Raw genomic sequence first — 22,618 nt, 5'->3', positions numbered from 1 at the left:
TTTTGTGATGTGCTTCTAGACTGTATTTGCCATTCTGCAGTGTTCTTCTGTGTGCTATCTTCCTAAAAAATTGTCTTGGCTGGACACAGTGGCTCACACCTATAGTCCCAACACTTTAGGAGGCCAAGGCAGGAGGATCACTTGAGCCCAGGAGTTCGAGACCAGCCTGGGCAACAAACTGAGACTTCATCTCTTCTAAAAATTTAAAAAGTCAGCTGGGTGTGGTTGCACACACCTGCAGTCCCAGCTACTCAGGAGGCTGAGGTGGGAGGATCATTTGAGCCCAGGAGTTCAAAGCTGCAGTGAGCTCTGATGGCACCACTGCACTCCAGCCTGACCAATATAGCAAGACTATCTCATAAATCCTTAAACAATTAAACAATTCTAGATTATTGAGTTCCAAAGTACTGTAACAAAAAAAAAGCAAGCTGCAGATAAAAACACTCAACAAACTAAGACTAGAAGGAAACTACAACATAATGAAAGCCATATATGCAAAACCACACTAACATCATACTCAACGATAAAAGACTGAAAGATTTTTCTCTAAGACCAGAAGGCAAAGCTTCTCACTTTCCCCACTTCTATTCAACATAGTATTGTAAATTCTAGTCACAGCAATAAGAGAAATAAATAAAACACATCTAAATTGGAAAAGAAAAAGTAAAAAATCATGTTTGCAGTTGATATAATCTTACATGTAAATAACAGTGAAGATTCAGTCAAAAGCTGCTAGAACAAATTTAGCCAAGTATTAGGATACAAAAATCAACACACAAAAAAATTTGTTTCTATGCACTAATAATGAACAATCTGAAAAGTAAATTAAGAAAACAATTTCATTTATAATAGCATCAAAAAGAATAAAATATTTAGAAATGAACCAAGGTAAAAGATGTGCACACAGAAACTACAAAATAGTACTAAAAGGAAGAAAACATAAATAAACGGAAAAATATCCCACGTACGTGGACTACAAGACTAAATATTGTTGGGATGTCAATACTATTCAAAGCAATCTATCTACAGATTCAATACAATCTCTATCTAAATCCCAAAGACGTTTTTTGCAGAAATAGAAAACCCATCCTAAAATTCATATGGAATCTCAAGGAACCTCAAAATACCAAAATAATCTTTAAAAACAACAAAGTTGGAGGTCTCATGCTTTCTGATTTTAAAACTTATTACAGAAGTACGGTAATGAAAACAATGTGGCACTGGTGAGAGAAAACAGGAGGTGGGATGTTGTTTCTCCTTCACTTATTTTTTTTTTTTCTCCTCCTCACAAAACCCATAACATCACCTCGCTGATATTATACGTGCTAACCCTGAGGGTTTAGTCACACACAAAGGAAACAGCCATTCTTCGGTACTCTCATCATGTGTAACCATACCTTTTAAAGAATTCCAGGAATTGGTCTTAGGAGATCCAAAACCAAACCAAGGTTGCAAAGTCCACTTCAGGAAGGAATGCGAAATAATTGATTCACAGCATTGCTGCCACCAGCCAGAACCCCTACTAGAGATAATCATCGCAACCAGATATGCTGCCTTGCATACCCTACCCTGTAGGTGCTTTGCCCAGCCCAGCCTGCATACCTTACTCCATGTCAATTCCTGTGCTTTGCCTAATAAAAAAAATTCCTACTGGCTTTTTCCGGGAAGCCAGGAAGAGGATCCTTGAGCCTCACCTCCATTGTTTCCCTTGTGCTCAAGCAGAAGCCCTGAAATAAAAGTCCTGTCTGGGAAATCTGCTTGGCTCCGTGTTAATTTCCATTACATGGGAAACCAAAGAGTCTGTGGTCTGTAATACTAGAATAAAGACAAACAATATAGACCATGCAAGTGAACACAGGGCCCAGAAACAAACTACCATATTTGATCAAACCATCTTCAACAAGGATTTCAAGACCACTCAATGGGAAAAAGATGGTCTCTTCATTAAATGGTTTGAAAAACTGGATATCCACATGGAAAAGAATGAACCCTTATCTTGAACCATATACAAAAATTAACTCTAAATGGATTAAAGACCAAAGTATAACACCCAAAACTAAAAAACTTTTAGAAGAAAACAGATTTTCAGGACATGAGATTTGACAATGATTTATTAAATATGACACTAAAAGCACAGGCCACAGAAGCAAAAACAAATAGGACTACATCAAATGTAAAAACTTTTATGCATCAAAGGATGTAATCAACAGAGTAAAAGGCCAACCTACAGGATGGGAGAAAATATCCACAAATTATATATGTGATAAGGGATTAATATCCAGAACACAGAAAGAACTCCAACCCCCAGTGAAAATGGCTTTTATCAAAAACGCAATAATGGATGCTGGTGAGGATGTAGAGAAAGGAGAATCCTTGTACACTGTTGTTGGTGGGAATGTCAATTAGTACAGCCATTATGGAGAACATCATTGAGGTTTCTCACAAAAACTAAAAGTAGAACCACAGTATGATCCAGCAATCCCACTGCTGGGTATATATCCAGGATAAAGGAAACTAGTATATCAAAGAGATAATCTGCACTCACATGTTTATTGCAGCACTATTCACAATAGCCAAGATATGGAATTGACCTAAGTGTCCATCCACAAATGAATGGACAAAGAAACTGTGCTACATATACACAATGGAGTATTATTCAGCCATTTAAAAAAAAAAGAATTAAATCTTGCCAGTTGCAACAATATAGATGGAACTGCAGAACATCACATTAAGTGAAATAAGCCAGGCACAAAAAGACAACTATCACATGTTCTCAAATGTGACAGCTTAAAAAAGGGGGGGGGGGGGCTGTTCCATGGAGACAGAGAATGGAATGATGATTACCAGTAGGGAACTCATGGAGACAGAGAACAGAATGATGGTTACCAGAAGATAGAAAGGGTGGTGGTGAACGGGAGATAAACAGAGGACACAAAAATACAGTTAGAAGGAGTAAGATCTAGTGTTTGGTAGCATACAATACAGCAAATATAACAACAATTCATCATCTTATTTCAAAATAGCTAAAACAGTGGAATTAGAACGTTGCTAACACAAAGAAATAATAAATTCTAGGGGTAACGGACATCCCAATTACCCTGATTTGATCAGTACACATTGTATGTTTATATCAAAATATTACATGTACCCCATATATGTGTACAAATATTATGTATCTATAATAATTAAAAATAAACTTTTAAAAAAGGTAAATCCAAGCAAAAAATAAAAAAGAATTCCTACAACCCCTCCCACCAAAAAAGAAGTTGATTAAAAAGTGGGCAAAGAACTGAAATAGGCATTTCTCTAAGATTACAGACAGATGGCCAAAAAGTATATGAAAGATGTTCAACATCACTAACCATCAGAGAAATGCAAATTAAAACCACAGTGAGATAACATTTCATACCCATCAGGACAGCTATTAACAAGAAAAGGGAAAACAAATGTTAGTAAGGATGTGAAGAAATTGTACACTGTCAGTGGGAATATAAAACAGTGCGGCCACTCCGGAAATAGTAATTTCTCAAAAAATTAAGGACAGAATTTCCTTATGATCTAGCAATTCCACTCTGGGTATATACCCAAAGGAACTGAAAGCAAGGTCTCAAAGACATTTGTGTGCTCATGATCATTCACAAGAGCCAATAGGTAGATGCAACTCAAATCTCCATCAACAGACAAATGGATAAGCAAAATGTGATATATACATTCAATATATTATTCTGCCTTAAAAAGGAAATTGTGATACATGCTACAACATGAATAACCTTGAAGGCATTATGCTAAGTGAAATAAAGCCATTAACAAAGACAAATGCTGTATGATTAATTAACATGAGGTACATGAGATAAACATTAATTAACATGAGGTACTTAACAGAGAGAGTACTGTAGAACTGTGACTGGCAGGGCCTGAGGGGAGAGAGGAAATGAGGGGGTATTGTTCAACGGGTATAGACTTTCAGTTTTGCAAGATGAAAAATTCTGAGATGAGAAGTGGTAATGGTTGCGCAATAATGAGAATATACTTAAAGTCACTGAACAGTGCACTGCAAAATAACATAAATTACATGTTATATATATTTTACCGCGATTCCATCGCAGTTAAAAAGACAATAATTTTTTAAAATAATTATTCATTAAAATCCTATTTTAAAATCTGATAGACTATCTAAATTTATTTTATATATAATAATTTATTATCAGGAGGACTCAAGTTAACAGAGATACTGGCCTGGGTGTGATGGCTCACGCCTGTAATGCTAGCACTTTGGGAGGCTGAGGCAGGCAGATCACGAGGTCAGGAGATAGAGACCATCCTGGCTAAAAAGGTGAAACCCCATCTCTACTAAAAATACAAAAAATTAGCCAGGCATGGTGGCGGGTGCCTGTAGTCCCAGCTACTTGGGAGGCTGAGGCAGGAGAACGGCGTGAACCCAGGAGGCAGAGGTTGTAGTGAGCCGAGATCATGCCACACTGCACTCCAGCCTGGGTGACAGAGCAAGAATCTGTCTCAAAACAAAACAAAACTAAACTAAACTAAACAAAATAAAACAAAACGAAACAAAACACCAGAGATACTGTCTGGGGCTTAGAAATCCACTGGCAGAGGTATCTAAACCAATCAGCATTTACACATAATAAATATTTCAATTTATCTGCAATCAGGATTTACATACACATAGGCTGAAATGTTTCCTGGGGTATCAAGTATTCCAATATTACTGTAGTATATTATACTATGAAAATGCTTTTTACTTATCCCATTCTCTCATCCCTGCGTCAGTTTCTCCTATAGGAGAAAAGTGACAGGATAATTTTCCAACTCTTCGCAGACATCAACTACATCTAGTATATACAGACACCAAAGAGGAAAAAGAAATCCAACACAGGCCAGGTGTGGTGGCTCATGCCTATAATCCCAGCACTTTTAGGAGGCTGAGGCAGGAGGATCACTCGAGGCCAGGAGTTCAAGACCAGCCTGGGCAACATAGTGAGGCCTCACTCCTACTAAAAATTTTTAAAACATAGCTAGGCATGGTAGCACGCTCTTGTAGTCCCAGCTACCTGGGAGGGTGAGGAGGAGAATGTAAAGTGAGTCACACCATTTTTTGTTTCCCAGGGCATACAAAAGTTATGTTTACACTACACTATAGCCTATTAAGTGTACAATAGCATTATGACAATAAAAACAATGTACCTACTTAAAAAAAATAATTGCTAACAAATAACAATCTGCTGAGCCTTTAGAAAGTCATAATCTTTTAGGTGGTGGTAAGAGGTCTTTGCCTCAATGTTGATGGCTACTGACTGATCAGGGTGATGAGTACTAAAGGCTGGGGTGGTGGTGGCAATTTCTTAAAATAAGACAACAATGAAGTTTGCCTCATCGATTGACTATTCCTTTAACAAAAGATTTCTCTGTGGCATGCAATGCTTTTGATAGCATTCTAACTGCAGAATTTTCAAAATGGGAGTCAGTCCTCTCAAATTTTGCTGCTGCTGTATCAACTAAGTTTATGTAATATTCTATATTATTCTGTAATCTTAAAAATGTGCACAGTATCTTTACCAAGAGTAGATTCCATCTCAAGAAACCACTTTCACCAGGCGTGGTGGCTCACACCTACAATCCCAGCACTTCCGGAGGCCAAGAGGGGCGGATCACAAGGTCAGGAGCTACAGATCATCCTTGCCAACACGGTGAAACCCCATTTCTACTAAAAATACAAAAAATTAGCTGGGTGTGGTGGCACATGCCTTAGTCCCAGCTACTCGGGAGGCCAAGGCAGGAGAACTGTTTGACCCCAGGAGGCAGAAGTTGCAGTGGGCTGAGATTGCACCACTGCACTCCAGAGTGGGCAGCAGAGCAAGACTGTCTCAAAAAAAAAAAAAAAGCACTTTCTTTGCTCATAAGAAGCAACTCCTCATCCATTCAAGTTTGAGTGTAAGATGCTGCAGTAATTCAGTCACAAGTTCATACTCCACTTCTAATTCTAGTTCTCTATTTCCACCACATTTGTAACATTTGTAGTTCCTTCCTCCACTGAAGTCCTGAACCCCTCAAAGTTATCCATGGGGATTGGAATCAACTTTCTCTAAACTCCTACTCATGTTAATATTTGAACCTCCTCCCATAAATCACAAATGATTTTTCTCCCCCCAGTTAGCCTTGACGTGAAACTCAACGAATGTTCTTAATGTCATCTAGAATGGTGAATCTTTTCCAAAAGGTTTTCAATTTACTTTACCCAGATCTATCTGAGGAATGACTATGACAGCTATAGCCATATGAAAGATATTTCTTAAATAATGAGACTGGAAAATCAAAATGCCTCCTTGATCCATGGGCTGCAGAATGGACATTGTATTATTAAGCATGAGAACAACATGAATCTCCATGCACATCTCATTAGAGCTCTTGGGTGACCAGATGCACTATCAATGAGCACTGCTATTTCAAAAGCATCTTTTGTCCCCAAACAAGAGGTCTCAACAACATGGGCTTAAAATGTTCAGTAAACCATGCTGTAAATAAATGTGCCATCATCCAGGTTTTGTTGTTCCAATTACACAGCACAGGCAGAGTAGATTTAGCATAATTCTTAGGAGCCCTAGGATCTTTGAAATGGTAAATAAGCATTGGCTTCAACTTACAGTCACCAGTTGCATTAACCCCTAATAAGAGAGTTAGCCTATCCTTTGAAGCCAGGCATTGACATCTCTTCTCCGGCTATCAAAATCCTAGATGGTATCTTCTTCCAACAGGAGACTACATTTCATCTGAAAATATGTTGTGCAGCGTAGTCATCTGATATAGTTTAGATGTCTGTCCCCTCCAAATCCTATGTTGAAATGTGATCCCCAATGTTGGGAGTGGGGTCGAATGGGAAGTTCTCGGGTCATGGGGGCAGATTCCTCATGAATGGCTTGGTATCCTCCCCAGGGTAATGGCCTCAAGTGATATTTGGTTGTTAAAAAGTCTGGGACCTCTGTGCTCTTGCTCCCTTCTCTCTCCATGTGACTAATATGCCTGCTCCCACTCTGCCTTCTGCCATGAGTAAAAACTTCCTGAGACCACACTAAAAGCCAAGCAGATGCTGGTGCCATGCCCACACAGCTTGCAGAACCATGAGCCAAATAAGCCTCTCTTCTTTATAAATTACCCAGTCTCGGGTATTGTTTTACAGAATGCAAAATGGACCAATACACCACCTTCGTCAGTGCTCTTAGCTAAATCTTCTGGATAACTTACTGCAGCTCCTACATCAGCACTTGTTGCTTCACCTTGCCCTTTTATGTTATAGAGACAGGTTCTTTCCTTAAACCTCATGAATAAATCTCTGCTGGCTTCCAACTTTTCTCCTGCAGCTTTCTCATCTCTCTCAGCCTTCACAGAATTCAAGGCAGTTAGGGCTTGCCCTGGATTACGGTTTGGCTTAAGGGAACGTTGTAGTTAGTTTGGTCGTCTACCCAAACCACTCAAACTTTCTACATACCAGCAACTGGTTGCTTTGTTTTCCTATTATGCTTTGTGTGTTAACTAGAGGAGCACTTTTAATTTCCATCAATAACTTTTCCTTTGCATTCACAAGTTGGCTAACTGGTACAAGAGGCCTAGCTTCAGGCCTGTCTCAGCTGTCCACATGCCTTCCTCACTAAACTTAAGTACTTACAGCTTTTGGATAAAAGACGGGGAACTCTAATTTTCACTGGAACACTCAGAGGCCATTGTAAGGTTATTAATTAGCCTAATTTCAATATTGTCAGAGAATAGGAAGGCTCAGAAAGAGGGACAGAAAAGGGGAGTAGCCAGTCGGTGAAGCAGCCGGAACACACACAACATTTACTGATTAAGTTCATCATCTTATATGGCTGTGGCTTGTGGCACCCCAGAACAATTACAATAGTAATACCAAAGAGCACTGATTACCATGATAGATACAGAATTTAAAAGTTTGAAATACTGCAAGAATTACCAAAATGTAACACATACAAGGTGAGCACGTGCTAGTGGAAAAATTGCACTGATCAACTTTCTTGACATGGGATTGCTACAAACTCAATTTGTAAAAAATGCAGTATGTGCAAAGTGCAATAAAATATGTATTTATAAAATATTTAGTAAACAATTAAATTTATTTAGGACTGCCATGTTAGCTTTCCAGAATCTGACACTACTTCAACAGCAGATATATAGTCATGCACCACATAAGAACAGTCAACTAGCTTGGTGCAGTGGCTCACGCCTGTAATCCCAGCACTTTGGGAGGCTGAGGCGGGCAGATCACAAGGTCAGCAGATCGAGACCATCCTGGCTAACATGCTGAAACCCTGTCTTTACTAAAAATACAAAAACATTAGCCGGTAGCCGGGCATGGTGAGAGGCGCCTGTAGTCCCAGCTACTCGGGAGGCTGAGGCAGGAGAATGGCATGAACCCGGGAGGTGGAGCTTGCAGTGAGCCAAGATCACACCACTGCACTCCAGTCTGGGCAATAGAGCAAGACTCCATCTCAAAAAAAAAAAAGAAAAAAAAAACAAAAACAAAAACAATCAACTACAGAACACATATGCAACAGTGGTCCCATAAGATTATGAAGACACTGAAAAATCTGTATCACCTAGTGACATCATAGTCATCCTAACGCCTTAGTGCAATGTATTACTCAGGAGTCTGCAGTCATGCTGATGTAAAGAAATCCAGTGTTGCCAGTCAAATAAAAATAGAGCACATACATTTATGTATTCTATATACTATACTTGGTAATGATTAATAAATGACTATGTAACTGTTTTATGTATTTACTATACCTTTTATCACTAGAGTATACTATCCTTCCACTTACATTAAAAAAAAAAAAAAAAAAAAATGGCTCCCAGGTGGTGGCTCACACCTGTAATCCCAGCACTTTGAGAGGCCAACGCAGGCGGCTCACTTGAGGCCAGTTCAAGACCAGCCTAAGCAACACAGTTAGACCTCGTCTCTACAAAAAAAAATTTAAAAATTAGCTGGGCATGGTGGCACATGCCTATAGTCCCAACTACTTGGGAGGCTGAGGTTGGAGGATCGCTTGAGCCTGGAAGGTTGAGGTTGCAGTGAGCCATGATTGCGCCACTGTACTTCTGGGTAACAGAACGAGACCTTGTCTTTTAAAAAAAAAAAAAAGTCAACTGTAAACAGCCTCAGGTAAGTCCTTCTGGAAGTATTCCAGAAGAAGGCATTGTTATCATAGGAGATGACAGCTCCATGCATGTTACTGCCTCTGAAGAGTATCCACTGGGACGAGATGTGGGGGCAGAAGGCCATGATATTGATGATACTAACTTTACGTAGGGCTAAGTTAATGTGTGCATGTCTTAATTGTAAACAAAAGTTTTAAAAGTTAAGAAAAAAAAAGTACTACAGAAAAAAGCTTAAGAGAATAAGGACATTAAAAATATTTTTGTTCAGCTATATAATCTGTTTATGTTTTAAGCTAACTATTTTAACAAGAGTAAAAAAGTTTTTTACATTTCAAAATTTGTAAGTTACAGTAAGCGAAGGTTTATTGTTGAAGAAAATCCTTTAGTAAATTATAACCTAAGTGAACAGTGTTTATACAAAGTTTACAATACTGTACAATAATGTTTTTAGGCCTTCAGATTCACTGACACTCACTCATTGACTCACCCACAGCAGCTTCCAGTCCTGTAAGCTTCATTTAGGATTAAGTATCCTAAACAAGCATACCATTTTTTATCTTTTATATCATATGTACCTTTTCTATGCTTACATATGTTTAGATACACAAATATTCACTATTATAATTGCCTACAGTATTCAACACAGTAACAGGCTGTGCAGGTTTGTAACCTAGGAATAGGCTACAGCCTAGGTAAGAGTAGGCTAAGTTAGTGTGAGTATACACTATGATATCTGCAGTGACAAAACTGCCTAACAATGTATTTCTCAGAATGTATCCCCATAGTTAAGCAACACATAACTGTTTTGAGAATGCACTGTCAAAATTAAGTGTAATGCCTCACAGAGTAAACATGAACTACAATTTCTCTGTAATATCTAGTAAGATCTATATTCATCGTATTGGGGAGTTTAATAAGATGTGTGAGTCACATAAGTCACTCTTATGTGACTACAGGTATTAATAAGTAGACAAAGGTCAAGGCAGACTATAAGAAATGTCTGGCTAACATGGTGAAATCCTGTCTCTACCAAAAAGTACAAAAAATTAGCCAGGCATGGTGGCGGGTGCCTGTAATCCCGGCTACTCAGGAGGCTGAGGCAGGAGAAATGCTTGAGGCGGAGGTTGCACGGGAGGCGGAGGTTGCAGTGAGCTGAGATCGCGCCACTGCACTCCAGCCTAGACAACAGAGCAAGACTCCACCTCAGAAAACAAAACAAAAACAAAAAAAAACAAGAACTGACCGGGACTTACAAGGTTTAAGATAGCAGGATTCAGATCTAAGACAAGTATGAGGCAGAAAAATGCTATCAAGTTTTTGAAGTAGGCCAGGCACGGTGGCTCACACCTGTAATCCTAAGCACTTTGGGAGGCCAAGGCAGGCAGATCGCTTCTGCTCAGGAGTCCAGTCTGGGCAAAATGGCGAAACCCCATCTCTACTAAAAAAAAAAAAAAAAAAATTAGCCCGGCCTGGTGGTCTACACCTGTAGTCCCAGCTACTTGGGGGGCTGAGGGGGGAGGATCACTTGAGCCAGGAGGTGGAGGTTGCAGTGAGCTGACATTGTGCCACTGCACTTCAGCCTGTGTAACAGAGTGAGACCTTCGCTCAAAAAAAGAAAATAAAAAATTTTTTTTTAAGTTTTTGAAGTAGGTATCAAATTGCTGCCCACATTTTGCTTCTAAATATATCAGGTGAGCTGGGGATAGGAAGGTAGGGAAATAGATGTGGGAAGAGTAAACAAGATCAGCCATGACTTGACTATTGTTGAAGCTCAGTGATGGGGAGCTGAGGGCAGCGGGTCAGCAGGGAGGGGGTTGTCATTGTACTATCCTCTTTATTTCTCTAGGTTGAAAAATTTTCCATAATAAAGTTTAGAAGTTATGCACAAACGTGTGCATAATATACATGTAACAGAAAATCTTCCTTATACATTTAATAATATAATGAATAAAATAAGTGTGAGTTGACCTTGGCATAAATTCAACCTGCTACTTTCATGAAAATACAAATACACACAAACTGTACGGAGAATGAGAAACTCCACGTCTTTCACCCCTAAATTCTTCAAGTTAGTTAATCCTTACAAATATGCTCATTAGGATAGAACAGATAGTTTCTATAACCATCTTAGAAAAGATAGTCACTGTAGATATACTAGAACTCTCTAACCAAAAGGAAACAAATCTCATAACCAGGAAACAGAGGGGGAAAAAAACAGAAAAAGAAAAGCCAGAGTCCCTTTCACCGGCCAGAAAAGAAAGTAACACAGAGGCAGTCAGCTTAGAGATCTGCCAGATAAAACCTCAAGATGGCTGCTGGTAATATATTTAAAAGCAATCTTGAAAAGTACAGATATTAAAACGTTAGTTACTCTAATAAAAGTGGACATTCAAAGAATACATCTAGTTGAACATTACTAAGAAAAATTAGATTTGCCATTTCTCTAAAATAAAAACCATTCTTTCAGGGCCATTTCATTATCACTATTTTTTACTATGGACAGATCAGGCAGGGAGATGTTGCTAAGCACACCAAAATTAACAGGGCATATATCCAAATCAATTATTTATTTGAGACTTTAACACAGGACTACAAAAAGTTTGTAATTATGTATTTCAAAACATGTAGTGAAAGAAAAAATATTTATACTGAAAGAAACATACACAGAGATAAGTTGGGCTTCATCAAAATCTAAAACTTGTGCTTTAAAGGATAGGACTGGCTTTGCACTGTGTCTCATGCTGGTAATCCCAGCACTTTGGGAGGCCGAGGCGGGTGGATTATCCGAGGTCAGGACTTTGAGACCAGCCTGGTCAACACGGTGAAACCCCGTCTCTACTAAAAATACAAAAAAATTGGCCAGGTACAGGGGCACACGCCTGTAATCCCAGCTACTTGGGAGGCTGAGGAAGAAGAATCACTTGAACCTGGCAGGCAGAGGTTGCAGTGAGCCAAGATCCAAGATAGCGCCACTGCACTCCAGCCTGGTGACAGAGTGAGACTCTGTCTCAAAACAAAACAAAACAAAACAAAACAAAAGGGCCAGGCGCAGTCGCTCAAGCCTGTAATCCCAGCACTTTGGGAGGCTGAGGTGGGCGGATCACGAGGTCAGAAGATTGAGACCATCCTGGCTAACATGATGAAATCCCATCTCTACTAAAAACATAAAAAATTAGCCAGGCGCAGTGGCGGGCGCCTGTAGTTCCAGCTACTTGGGAGGCTGAGGCAGGAGAATGGCAAGAACCCAGGAGGCGGAGTTTGCAGTGAGCCAAGATAGCAGGCTGGGCAACAGAGCAAGATTCCATCTCAAAAAATAAATAAATAAATAAATAAATAAATAAATAAAACGCTGATAAAAAAAAAAAGATACCCAATTTGAACCTGATTATCATCCTCCTCCCACACGGTTTACGTACTGCCTGATTAGATTTACCATAAATAGGTAATATATTCAAAATTAGGGCATGAAAACCTATCATTCATGACAAAATATCCACATTTTACTTACCTTCTGTATTACTGACTGCTGGCTCAGGTGTGATTCTCCCATCAGTAATATTAGAGCTCTCCTCATCGGCATATATCAGATGGTCCTCTTTATTTTCCGGCCAGCGTGGAACCTCACTTGTGTCTGTTGAACAGCTGCATACATCTTCATTCTTGTTGAAGTATCTTTGTAGCCACCCTGGCACAATATTCTTAACAGACTCTGTAACCCTGCTAAGAATGCCCTATTGGGGAAAAAAATGTATTATGACAGTTTTAGAAACTTATCTTTTTAAAGTAAGTACCTACTACTTACTGAAAGCCAGGCCAAGCAAAACACAAAGGTGTCCAACAAGTTTGCTAAAATTCAGTTACTACAGTTACTGCTAACATAACGGTTTTTACAAATTCTACAGATGTGAAATTCTTTCTTCTATATGCATACACAAGCCAATAATTGTCCCAAATGGCTGTATTATTCTAATCCTTTAAAAAAAACCCAAAAGGCCATCAAATACGCAATACCGAGCATAGATTTACTAATATGTAATACATGTTTTAATCCCAGAGAAAAGGCATCCATTTTTTCCCAGTATGTTAAAACAAACACAAACAACACTTTCAATAGCTTTCTCAAGCAATTATTTTACTGTACATTCTTTAAGAAAATAAAATTCAGACAAGTAGAAATATAAGAGTTAAAAAAAAAAAAAACCAAAAAAACAGGAACTAACACAATCTGGCCAAGTGAGGGGGCTCATGCCTGTAACCCTAGCACTTTGTCGGGGCTGAGGTGGGCAGATCACCTGAGGTCGGGAGTATGAGACCAGCTTGACCAATATGGAGAAACTCCGTCTCTACTAAAAGTACAAAAAATTAGCTGGGCATGGTAGCGCATGCCTATAATCCCAGCTACTCAGGAGGCTGAGGCAGGAGAATCGCTTAAACCTGGGAGACAGAGGTTACAGGGAGCCCAGATTGCACCACGGCACTCTAACCGGGACAAGAAGAGCAAAACTCCATCTCCAAAAAAAAAAAAAATTAATCCAACAAAAATAAACTCAAGAAACAACCTTTTCTGATGCTGAAATTTCACTACAGCAAATGTTGACTGAAAATCTCAGTGATTAATTTTATTATGGTAACTTTTTTTTGTTGTTGTTGTTGAGACGGAGTTTTGCTCTTATTGCCCAGGCTGGAGGGCAATGGCGTGATCTCGGCTCACCACAACCTCCGCCTCCTGAGTTCAAGTGATTTTCCTGCCTCAGCCTCCCGAGTACCTGGGACTACAGGCATGAGCCACCACACCCAGCTAATTTTGGATTTTTGGTAGAGACGGGGTTTCTCCATGTTGGTCAGGCTGGTCTTGAACTCCCGGCCTCAGGTGATCTGCCCGCCTCCGCCTCCCAAAGTGCTGGGATTACAGGCATAAGCCCCCGTGCCCAGCTATTATGGTAACTTTTAAAAGAAGGAAGGGAAAGTAATGTGGTATAATAGCTATCAGTATTATTTTTATTGTAGTTTGGCTATGTACCAGATACTATTCTAAGCAATTTATACATATTATTCAGTTTAATCCTCACCATAACTTTATGAACTAATATTCCCACCTTACGGATAAAAGAGAGATAATGAAGTTAAATAACTTGCCCAAATTACAAACACAACTACCACAGTATATCTAAGATAGAGTAAAAGTATGGGCTTTGGGATTGCCAGGACCTTTGAAGACGTCCCTGTACTTGGATTTACTCTAGGTAAAATAAGAATACCTCTGCCTCCTATTATTTATAGTAATTATAATGAAAAGCAAATGAAATAATGTGAAGGCATGTATCAATTTACAAGGTATAATAGAAACATACTGAAAACTTTTTTACTAACAAGGAAAAAAGCTGGCAATAGACAAACTGCGGTAAGGTAACCAATTTTAGGCAACAATTTCTTTCACAAAGCAGATTTAGTAGGGTGTCAGAGAAAGAGTCAAAGAAAGGAAAAAAATGACTCAGTAGGTACAGAAAACAATAAAGTCAAGGCAGAATATATAAATCTACCTAGAAGGGAAACTCAAGACAGAGGCCTTAAAATATCCTGCTAACAAAAAAATGGAAGATACTTCTGATATAGGCACTTGAATAGTAATGTCCTTACTATTTGAAAAGGTATATAGGTAACAACTGAGAAGCATGTAATTATTTTTCCATGTATTGTGCAAATTTTCAACAGATCTACAAGTAAGCTCTCTATCAAACACATGAAGCCAAGTTCTAGAACACTAACTACTGAACAACATAAATTCACTGTTCCCTTTTTCTTTGCTAATATTACAGTATTAGTTACTATGGAAAGAAAGACTATATACCTATATCCAATATTTAATATTTGTAAAAACACACCTAATACCAGTTATTTATCCCATTTCCATACTTCAAGACTTGAAAGTGTTTACAAACTATAATACAGTTAAAGACAGACTTAACGCTGGGCGCGGTGGCTCATGCCTATAATCTCAGCACTTTGAGAGGCTGAGGCAGGTGGATCACTTGCAGTCAGGAGTTCGAGACCAGCCTGACCAACATGGTGAAATCCCATCTCTACTAAAAATACAAAAAGTTAGCTGGGCGTGGTGCCAGGTACTTGTAATCCCAGTTACCAGAGAGGCTGAGGCAGGAGAATTGCTTGAACCTGGGAGGTAGAGGTTGCAGTGAGCCAAGATCGGGCCACTGCACCCCAGCCTGGGCGACAGAGCGAGACTCCAGCTCAGAAAAAAACAAAAAAAAGACTTAAAAACAAAGACATACTTGATATAGGTGACAGGCTAGCTAATGCACTACAGCAAGAATTTTTTTTTTTTTCCAGAGACCTGTGTCACACCAGATAAGAGTGCAATAGCACGTGATCATGGCCCACTGCAGCCTCAAACTCCTGGGCTCAAGTAATCTTCTCGTCTCAGCCCTCCAAGTAGCTAGGACTACAGGCCAACTACCACATCCAGCTATAGCAATTATAGAATTTAAGGCAGATTTAAAAAATTTTTGTGGACTTCCAGTACGGTGTTTAGCTACTAAAAGTATCAGAGATTCCTGTGATCCCTATCCATCTAAGGCAAGTATAGAACAACTTTAAATTGGCATCACACTCACTCATAGATCCCTTATGTGGCAGCATCAGGTATCTTCAAAAATAATTAGAAGACAAAACTGTTCAAAGTGGATATAATAAAGCTCATTCACTAAAATACATGAACTTTGCTTACAGACATATTTTCTATACTAAAATTTAACCAACTTATCTAGTCTCAGCCCAGAAAAGCTTAATACGGGAACAGCGAGACAGAGACATTACTAGTGGCACAGAGAATGACAGCATGAAGAGTAAAAAGGGATGCAGATTATATTAGCTGGAAGTGTGGCACAGGCCTGCAGTCTTAGCTACTTGGGAGGCTGAGACAGGAGAATCACTTGAGCCTAGGAATTCAAGGTTGCAGTGAGCTATGATTGTACCACTGCACTCCAGCCTGGGTGACAGAGACCCTGTCTCTAAAAACAAAGACAAAAAGAAAGGAGGGAGGAAGGGAAGAAGGAAGGAAAATAAAACTGACCTGGAACCAGAATGAAAGAATCAACATCCTTGCATTTCAAGACCCAAATATACCTTTGCAGGTTAAATGACCCTAAGTCATTAAGAAAAAGTTAAATTAAGCTTAATATAATTGAGTAGTCCTCAAAGTGTGATCCCTTTTTAGCAGTATTATCAGCATCATCCCAGGTCCTTCTCCAGTCCTACTAAAGGATAAACTCCAGAGGTAGGTCCCACCTGTTTTATCAAGCCCTCTGAAGTGATTCTAATATTGGAAATCAGATACATTTCAGGAAATTAAGATACATTTTAGAGAAGCCCCTCCAAAACAGATGAATAAAATTGTACATTCTTGAAAGGCTTAATCTTCAGTTATCTAGAAAAAATATACATGTGGAGCACTAGTCGGATAATATTTAAGATTATAATGAAAATATTCTAAAGTGAATCAAACAAATCTTACAGACCATTTTAGACTGTGCTAAATACACAGAGTTCATAAAACTGTGTTCCCAGTGTTTCCCAAACTTTAGCCATGATTTTCACCTGTACTGTTTTCCTCTGAATCCACTCACTTGGATTTAAAGTTTTTCTTTAAATCTACTCACTTTTCTTAAAATTTAGCTTTTTCCTACACACACACACACACACACGCATACTTATAAAATCACAGATTTGACACTGTGCTAGTATCCACTTGTCCTTTTCTCAGCCCATTCTTGATAGGCTGTTTCTATGGACTGCACTACCAACTGGTTTCTGGTAAGACTGCCCCATGAAAGATATTAGACAACACTAGATATTAGAGAATGGGAGTAAAAGGAGGTCTTTCTTCTGTGCTCCTCCCTGCTTAAATCTTGTTCCATCTCCAAAACTACCATTCCAGCACCCCTCCACTCCAGTTACAGCATTTCTTCCCTTTATTCCTCCAGTCCTAGAGAAGGTAGCAGCGTTCTGCTGTTGGTCTCTGGGTATCCTGCTATCCTGTATTTATTCCATTAACCACCAGCATATCTCTAAGTAGACCCTTTTTAAAGATATTTCCTTTGAGGCCAGGCACAATGGCTCATGCCTGTAATCCCAGCACTTTGGGAGGCCGAGGCGGGCAGATCACTTGAGGTCAGGAGCTGAGACCAGCCTGGCCAACATGGTGAAACCCCAGTTCTACTAAAAATACAAAAATTAGCCGGGTGTGGTGGCACACTCCTGTAATCCCAGCCACTAGGAAGGCTGAGGCAGAAAAATCGCTTGAACCCGGGAGGCAGAGGTTGCAGTGAGCTGAGATCGTGCCACTGCACTCCAGCCCGTAATCCCAGCACTCCCAAATTGCGCGACCACCGCGTCCGGCCTAACACTTCTCCAGTAGAAATCTGCATGGCCTCTTTACTTTTTCAGGTCTTTGCTTATATAATGGGATACTCATCTCATTTTGCTTCCCAGCCTTATTTTTTATTAGAAATTTTCTTCTGTATTTTTTCAAAATTGGGTATCCTATTCCACCAACTTTATTGATAGCACTGAATCACCATATTACATGTTTACGTGTTACATATTATGTTTACTTGTTTGCTTGTCTCCCTTAGAATATAAGCTCCACGAGGGCAGGAACTTGTTCACTGCTGTATCCTGTGTATTTAATGCTTGACATGTGGTATGTGATCAATAAGTATTGATTGAATGAGAAGAGTAATGTTTGCCTTTACTTCCATGAGTTAGTATAGATTCTAAAATATTCACCAGGATAAAGACCCTTTTCTGGTCCATTTATGTACTGTTTTACAGAGATGAAGGTTGGGAAAAAGAAATAAAGGATAGGAGCTGCGCGCGGTGGCTCACACCTATAATCCCAGCATTTTGGGAGGCCGACGCGGGCGGATCACCTGAGGTCAAGAGTTCAAGACCAGCCTGGCCAACATGGTGAAACCCTGTCTCTACAAAAATACAAAATTTAGCTGGGCGTGATGGTGGTGCCTGTAATCCCAGCTACTCGGGAGGCTGAGGGGGAAGAATCGCTTGAACCTGGGAGGCGGAGATTGCAGTAAGCCAAGATCATGCCATTGCACTCCAGCCTGGGCGACAGAGCGAGACTCCATCTCACCAAAAAAAAAAAGAAAAAAAGAGAAATAAAGGATGGGGCTGGGGCCACAGTGGCTCACTACTGTAATCCCAGCACTTTGGGAGGCTGAAGTGGGAGAATCATGAGGCCAGAAGTTCAAGACCAGCCTGGCCAACATAGTGAAACCCCGTCTCTACTAAAAATACAAAAAAACATTAACCAGGCATGGTGGCAGGCACCTGTAGACCCAGCTACTTAGAAGGCTGAGGCAGGAGAATCGCTTGAACCCGGGAGGCAGAGGTTGCAATGAGCCGAGTTCACGCCACTGCACTCCAGCCTGAGCAACAAAGCGAGACTCTGTCTCAAGGAAAAAAAAAAAAAGAGAAGTTTTATGGACTGAACAAACAAAAAGGTGCTAAGACCCAAATACAGGCGTGTCCTCGGAACATGCAATTCAAGCTTCTGGTAACCTTATCAATAAATGCAAAATCTAATGAAACTTAAAATAGCTTTAAATCTTGCAAAATTCCCTTTAAATTGTGTGCATACTCATGTGTGACAATCTGTGTAATCTTCAGTTCTGTAGTTTATATATCTAGTCACTTATAAAAGGACTAAACCAGTGGTTTTCAAAGTGTAGTTCTCAGATCAGCAGCATTGGTGTAGCCTACGAGCTGGTTAGAAAGGCAAATTTATTTTAATAAGCTCTTGCAGTTGATTCTTCTGCAAATTAATGTTTGAGAACCACTGTACTAAAACCATCAAAAATTCAGTGACCTGTTATTCTAATTAAGGCCTTGGTAAACATAACCACCATTATAAGCTTAACTACAACAGAATCTTACCTAAAAGACCACCCTATTTTAATGATTATCTTATTGTCTACCAAACACATATTTATAAACATCTTTTAAATATCAACTCTGAAAAATCAATGAGAGGTTAACATAAAAGCTTACCTTCGGGTTGATTTTATTTCCACTGTTAAAGATTTACACAGAATCTGTGTTTATGATACACAGCCAACTACCAGACATTAGAAATGTTTTAAAAACTACTTGGGAAAAGAAATCTTATGCACAGTATAGGAAAGGAAACTATCAAGAGATAAAGGGGTCCAGGCATGGTGGCTCACGCCTGTAATCCCAGCACTTTGGGAGGCCAAGGTGGGCGGATCATGAGGTCAGGAGATCGAGACCATCCTGGCTAACATAGTGAAACCCTATCTCTACTAAAAACATAAAAAATTATCTGGGCATGGTGGTGGGCGCCTGTAGTCCCAGCTACTCGCGAGGCTGAGGCGGGACAATGGCGTGAACCGAGGAGGTGGAGCTTGCAGAGAGCTGAGATTGTGCCACTGCACTCCAGCCTGGGCAACAGAGACTCCATCTCAAAAAAAAAAAACCAAAAACAAAACAAAAAAAAAATTAAGATTTAAAAACAAAATAGTAAAACCAAAAAAATCCAAGGGAGAAACTGAAGTACGCCAAGTAAAGGTCCACAGTAAGACGTACTCACTCAAGTCTCACTCTACCACATCAATGTCCTGTCTTCTTTCAGAGGCTCCAGCAGTAAGCCTAACTGCTTGATGTAAGTTTTGCTGCAGAAAACTTTCTCTGACCTTCCAAATCTTGGGACAGCCACTCCCTTATATGTACCAGTGGTGCCCTGTAATTCCTACATGAGAGCAGTTTGTCAAAGAGGATGGTGATTACAGTCTGTCCATGGACTCCACTATAGCATCAGTTCTGTGGAAGCAGGCACCAGGTAGACACAGTGAATAGAATCACTGGTGCATGGGTTTAATTTCTCTACAGCTGCACTGCTCAACCAACACCTTATTACCATATGTGACTATTCTGGGGCAAGCTACTTTGGAGGCTCAGGTGTGAGAATCACTTAAGCCTAGGAGTTCAAATCTAGCCTGGGACTGAAGGTCTGTTTTTTTTCTTTTTTTTTTGAGATGGAGTCTTGCTCTGTCACCCAGGCTGGAAAGAAAAGGTGCCATCTTGGCTCACTCTAACCTCTGCCTCTCGGGTTCATGCAATTCTCTTGCCTCAGCCTCCTGAGTAGCTGGGATTACAGGCGCCTGCCACCAAGCTTGGCTAATTTTTGTATTTTTAGTAGAGACAGAGTTTCACCATGTTGGCCAGGCTGGTCTCGAACTCCTTACCTCAGGCAATCCACCCGCTTCAGCCTCCCAAAGTGCTGGGATTACAGGCGTGAGCCACTGCACCCGGTCAAAAGTACATTTTCTGAGGTAAGTTTCTTAAAAGAACACTAACAATTCTAGAATTCAAAGGTAAGAAATACATTTACTTGGTATAACAGTTTTATATGTGGCAATTATCTTTTCTGTTGCCACATTAATATCCTTTCCCCCAAAACACAACTTGTGAAGCTATCTAAAAAACAAAGAGAAACTGAAGCATCCTCTGGAAGTATAAATACCACAAAGTCAATTAAAGAAAGAGAAACATAACAGTAGCTAAGGAAGCAAAATTAATGAAGGACTTAGAAAAATCAACAAAAAATGGCATTAAAATCTTAAAAAAAGGCCAGGCGTGGTGGCTTACGCCTGTAATCCCAGCACTTTGGGAGGCCGAGGCCGGTGGATCACGAGGTCAGGAGATCGAGACCATCCTGGCTAACATGGTGAAACTCCGTCTCTACTATAAATACAAAAAAAAAAATTAGCCAGGTGTGGTGGCAGGCACCTGTAGTCCCAGCTACTTGGGAGGCTGAGGCAGGAGAATGGTGTGAACCCGGGAGGCGGAGGTTGCAGTGAGCCAAGATCGTGCCACTGCACTTCAGCCTGGGCCACAAAGTGAGACTCCGTCTCAAAATAAAAAAAAAATAAATAAACATATAAATCTTAAAAAACGGCCAGGTGCGGTAGCTTACATCTGTAATCCCAGCACTTTAGGAGGCCAAGGCGGGCAGATCACTTGAAGTCAGGAGTTTGAGACCAGCCTGACCAACATGGTGAAATACCATTTCTACTAAAACTACAAAAATTAGCTGGGTGGGTGGTGTGCGCCTGTAATCCCAGCTACATGGGAGGCTGAGGCAGGAGAATCGCTTGAACCTGGGAGACAGAGGTTACAGTGAGCCAAGATCACGCCACTGCACTCCAGCCTGGGCTACAGAGCAAGACTCTGTCTCAAAATAAAATAAAATAAAATCTTAAAAAATACTCTCTGTGGCCCTAAAGCAAAGTCTACACTTCATAAATAATAAACTTAAGTTCAAGGATTAAAGGATTGAATTTTAGAATGTGAACTGGCTAAATCCACTGGGTATTCTCTCTCCAAGAAAGAATGATTCTTCATTTGGCAAAACGTGTCAAAAATGCCACTGAGATTTAGACTAACTAAAAATCCAATCTGGGGATTAGAATTCAATACTACATACACATCAAGAACATTCAATGTATAAGGAACTATGAATACATTAGCTTTTCAAATTGTATTTAACCTGAGTTGAAGGATTAATGAGCTGGGCGCAGTGGCTCATGCCTGTAATCCCAGCACTTTGGGAGGCTGAGGCGGACAGACCACCTGAGGTCAGGAGTTCAAGACAAGCCTGGCCAACATGGCGAGACCCTGTCTCCACTAAAAAATACAAAAATTAGCCAGGCGTGGTGGCGGGCACCTGTAATCCCAGCTACTTGACAGACTGAGGGAGGGAGAATTGCTTGAACCCAGGAGGCAGAGATTGCAGTGAGCCAAGATCACATCACTGCACTCCAGCCTGGGCGTCTGAGCGAGACTCTATCTCAAAAAAAAAAAAGAAAAGAAAGAAAGAAAAGGATTAACGAAAAGCAGCTGGGGTGGGGGAAGGCTACTCTACAACACTAAGTCAGAACTCATTTGTAATTAAGGACATTCTTATAAACCTTTTCACATGAATAACCAGAGGTATCTTTTCAATATGGCCAACTCCTTGTCATTCCTATATATCCTTCCTTCTTCATATACAAAGCTCTTTTCTTCCTATTAGTTTTCTTGACTTCAGGTCTGTTCAACTCCCTTTTCTTCACATTATCCATAGCAGTATTTAGATTATAAAATCTCCTTTCTCAAATAATTTCACTGGATCTATAAATATCAAATACAGTCCATCATCAGTTTTAAGGTTCTGGAATATTATTCTCCTAGGGACTAGGTTTTTAATTCTTTAGCTAGAAAAATATTTTAAACGGCTAGAGGACTAGGACTGACTGGATAGGGTAAACTTCGCTGCTGAATGGCATAGGCTTACAAAATACAACCAATAATGTCTTAGATTTGGATGTTAAATTCAGTTCCT

General features: G+C 39.9%; 1 protein-coding gene across 1 annotated transcript in view; it reads right to left on the bottom strand.

The window, feature by feature from the left end:
- The window catches only part of NUP153 (nucleoporin 153), a 92,824-nt gene that overhangs the window by 62,490 nt on the left and 7,716 nt on the right, over positions 1-22,618 (bottom strand). Inside the window, 1 exon segment of the mRNA XM_017874261.1 lies at positions 12,695-12,917. Coding sequence (XP_017729750.1) covers positions 12,695-12,917 — 223 coding nt within the window.

Source organism: Rhinopithecus bieti, unplaced genomic scaffold, assembly GCF_001698545.2.
Source record: "Rhinopithecus bieti isolate Rb0 unplaced genomic scaffold, ASM169854v2 scaffold_8309, whole genome shotgun sequence".
Classification (NCBI taxonomy): Eukaryota; Metazoa; Chordata; class Mammalia; order Primates; family Cercopithecidae; genus Rhinopithecus; species Rhinopithecus bieti.
The sequence above is the reverse complement of the archived record's forward strand: the minus strand, read 5'-3'. Positions and strand labels throughout refer to the sequence as shown.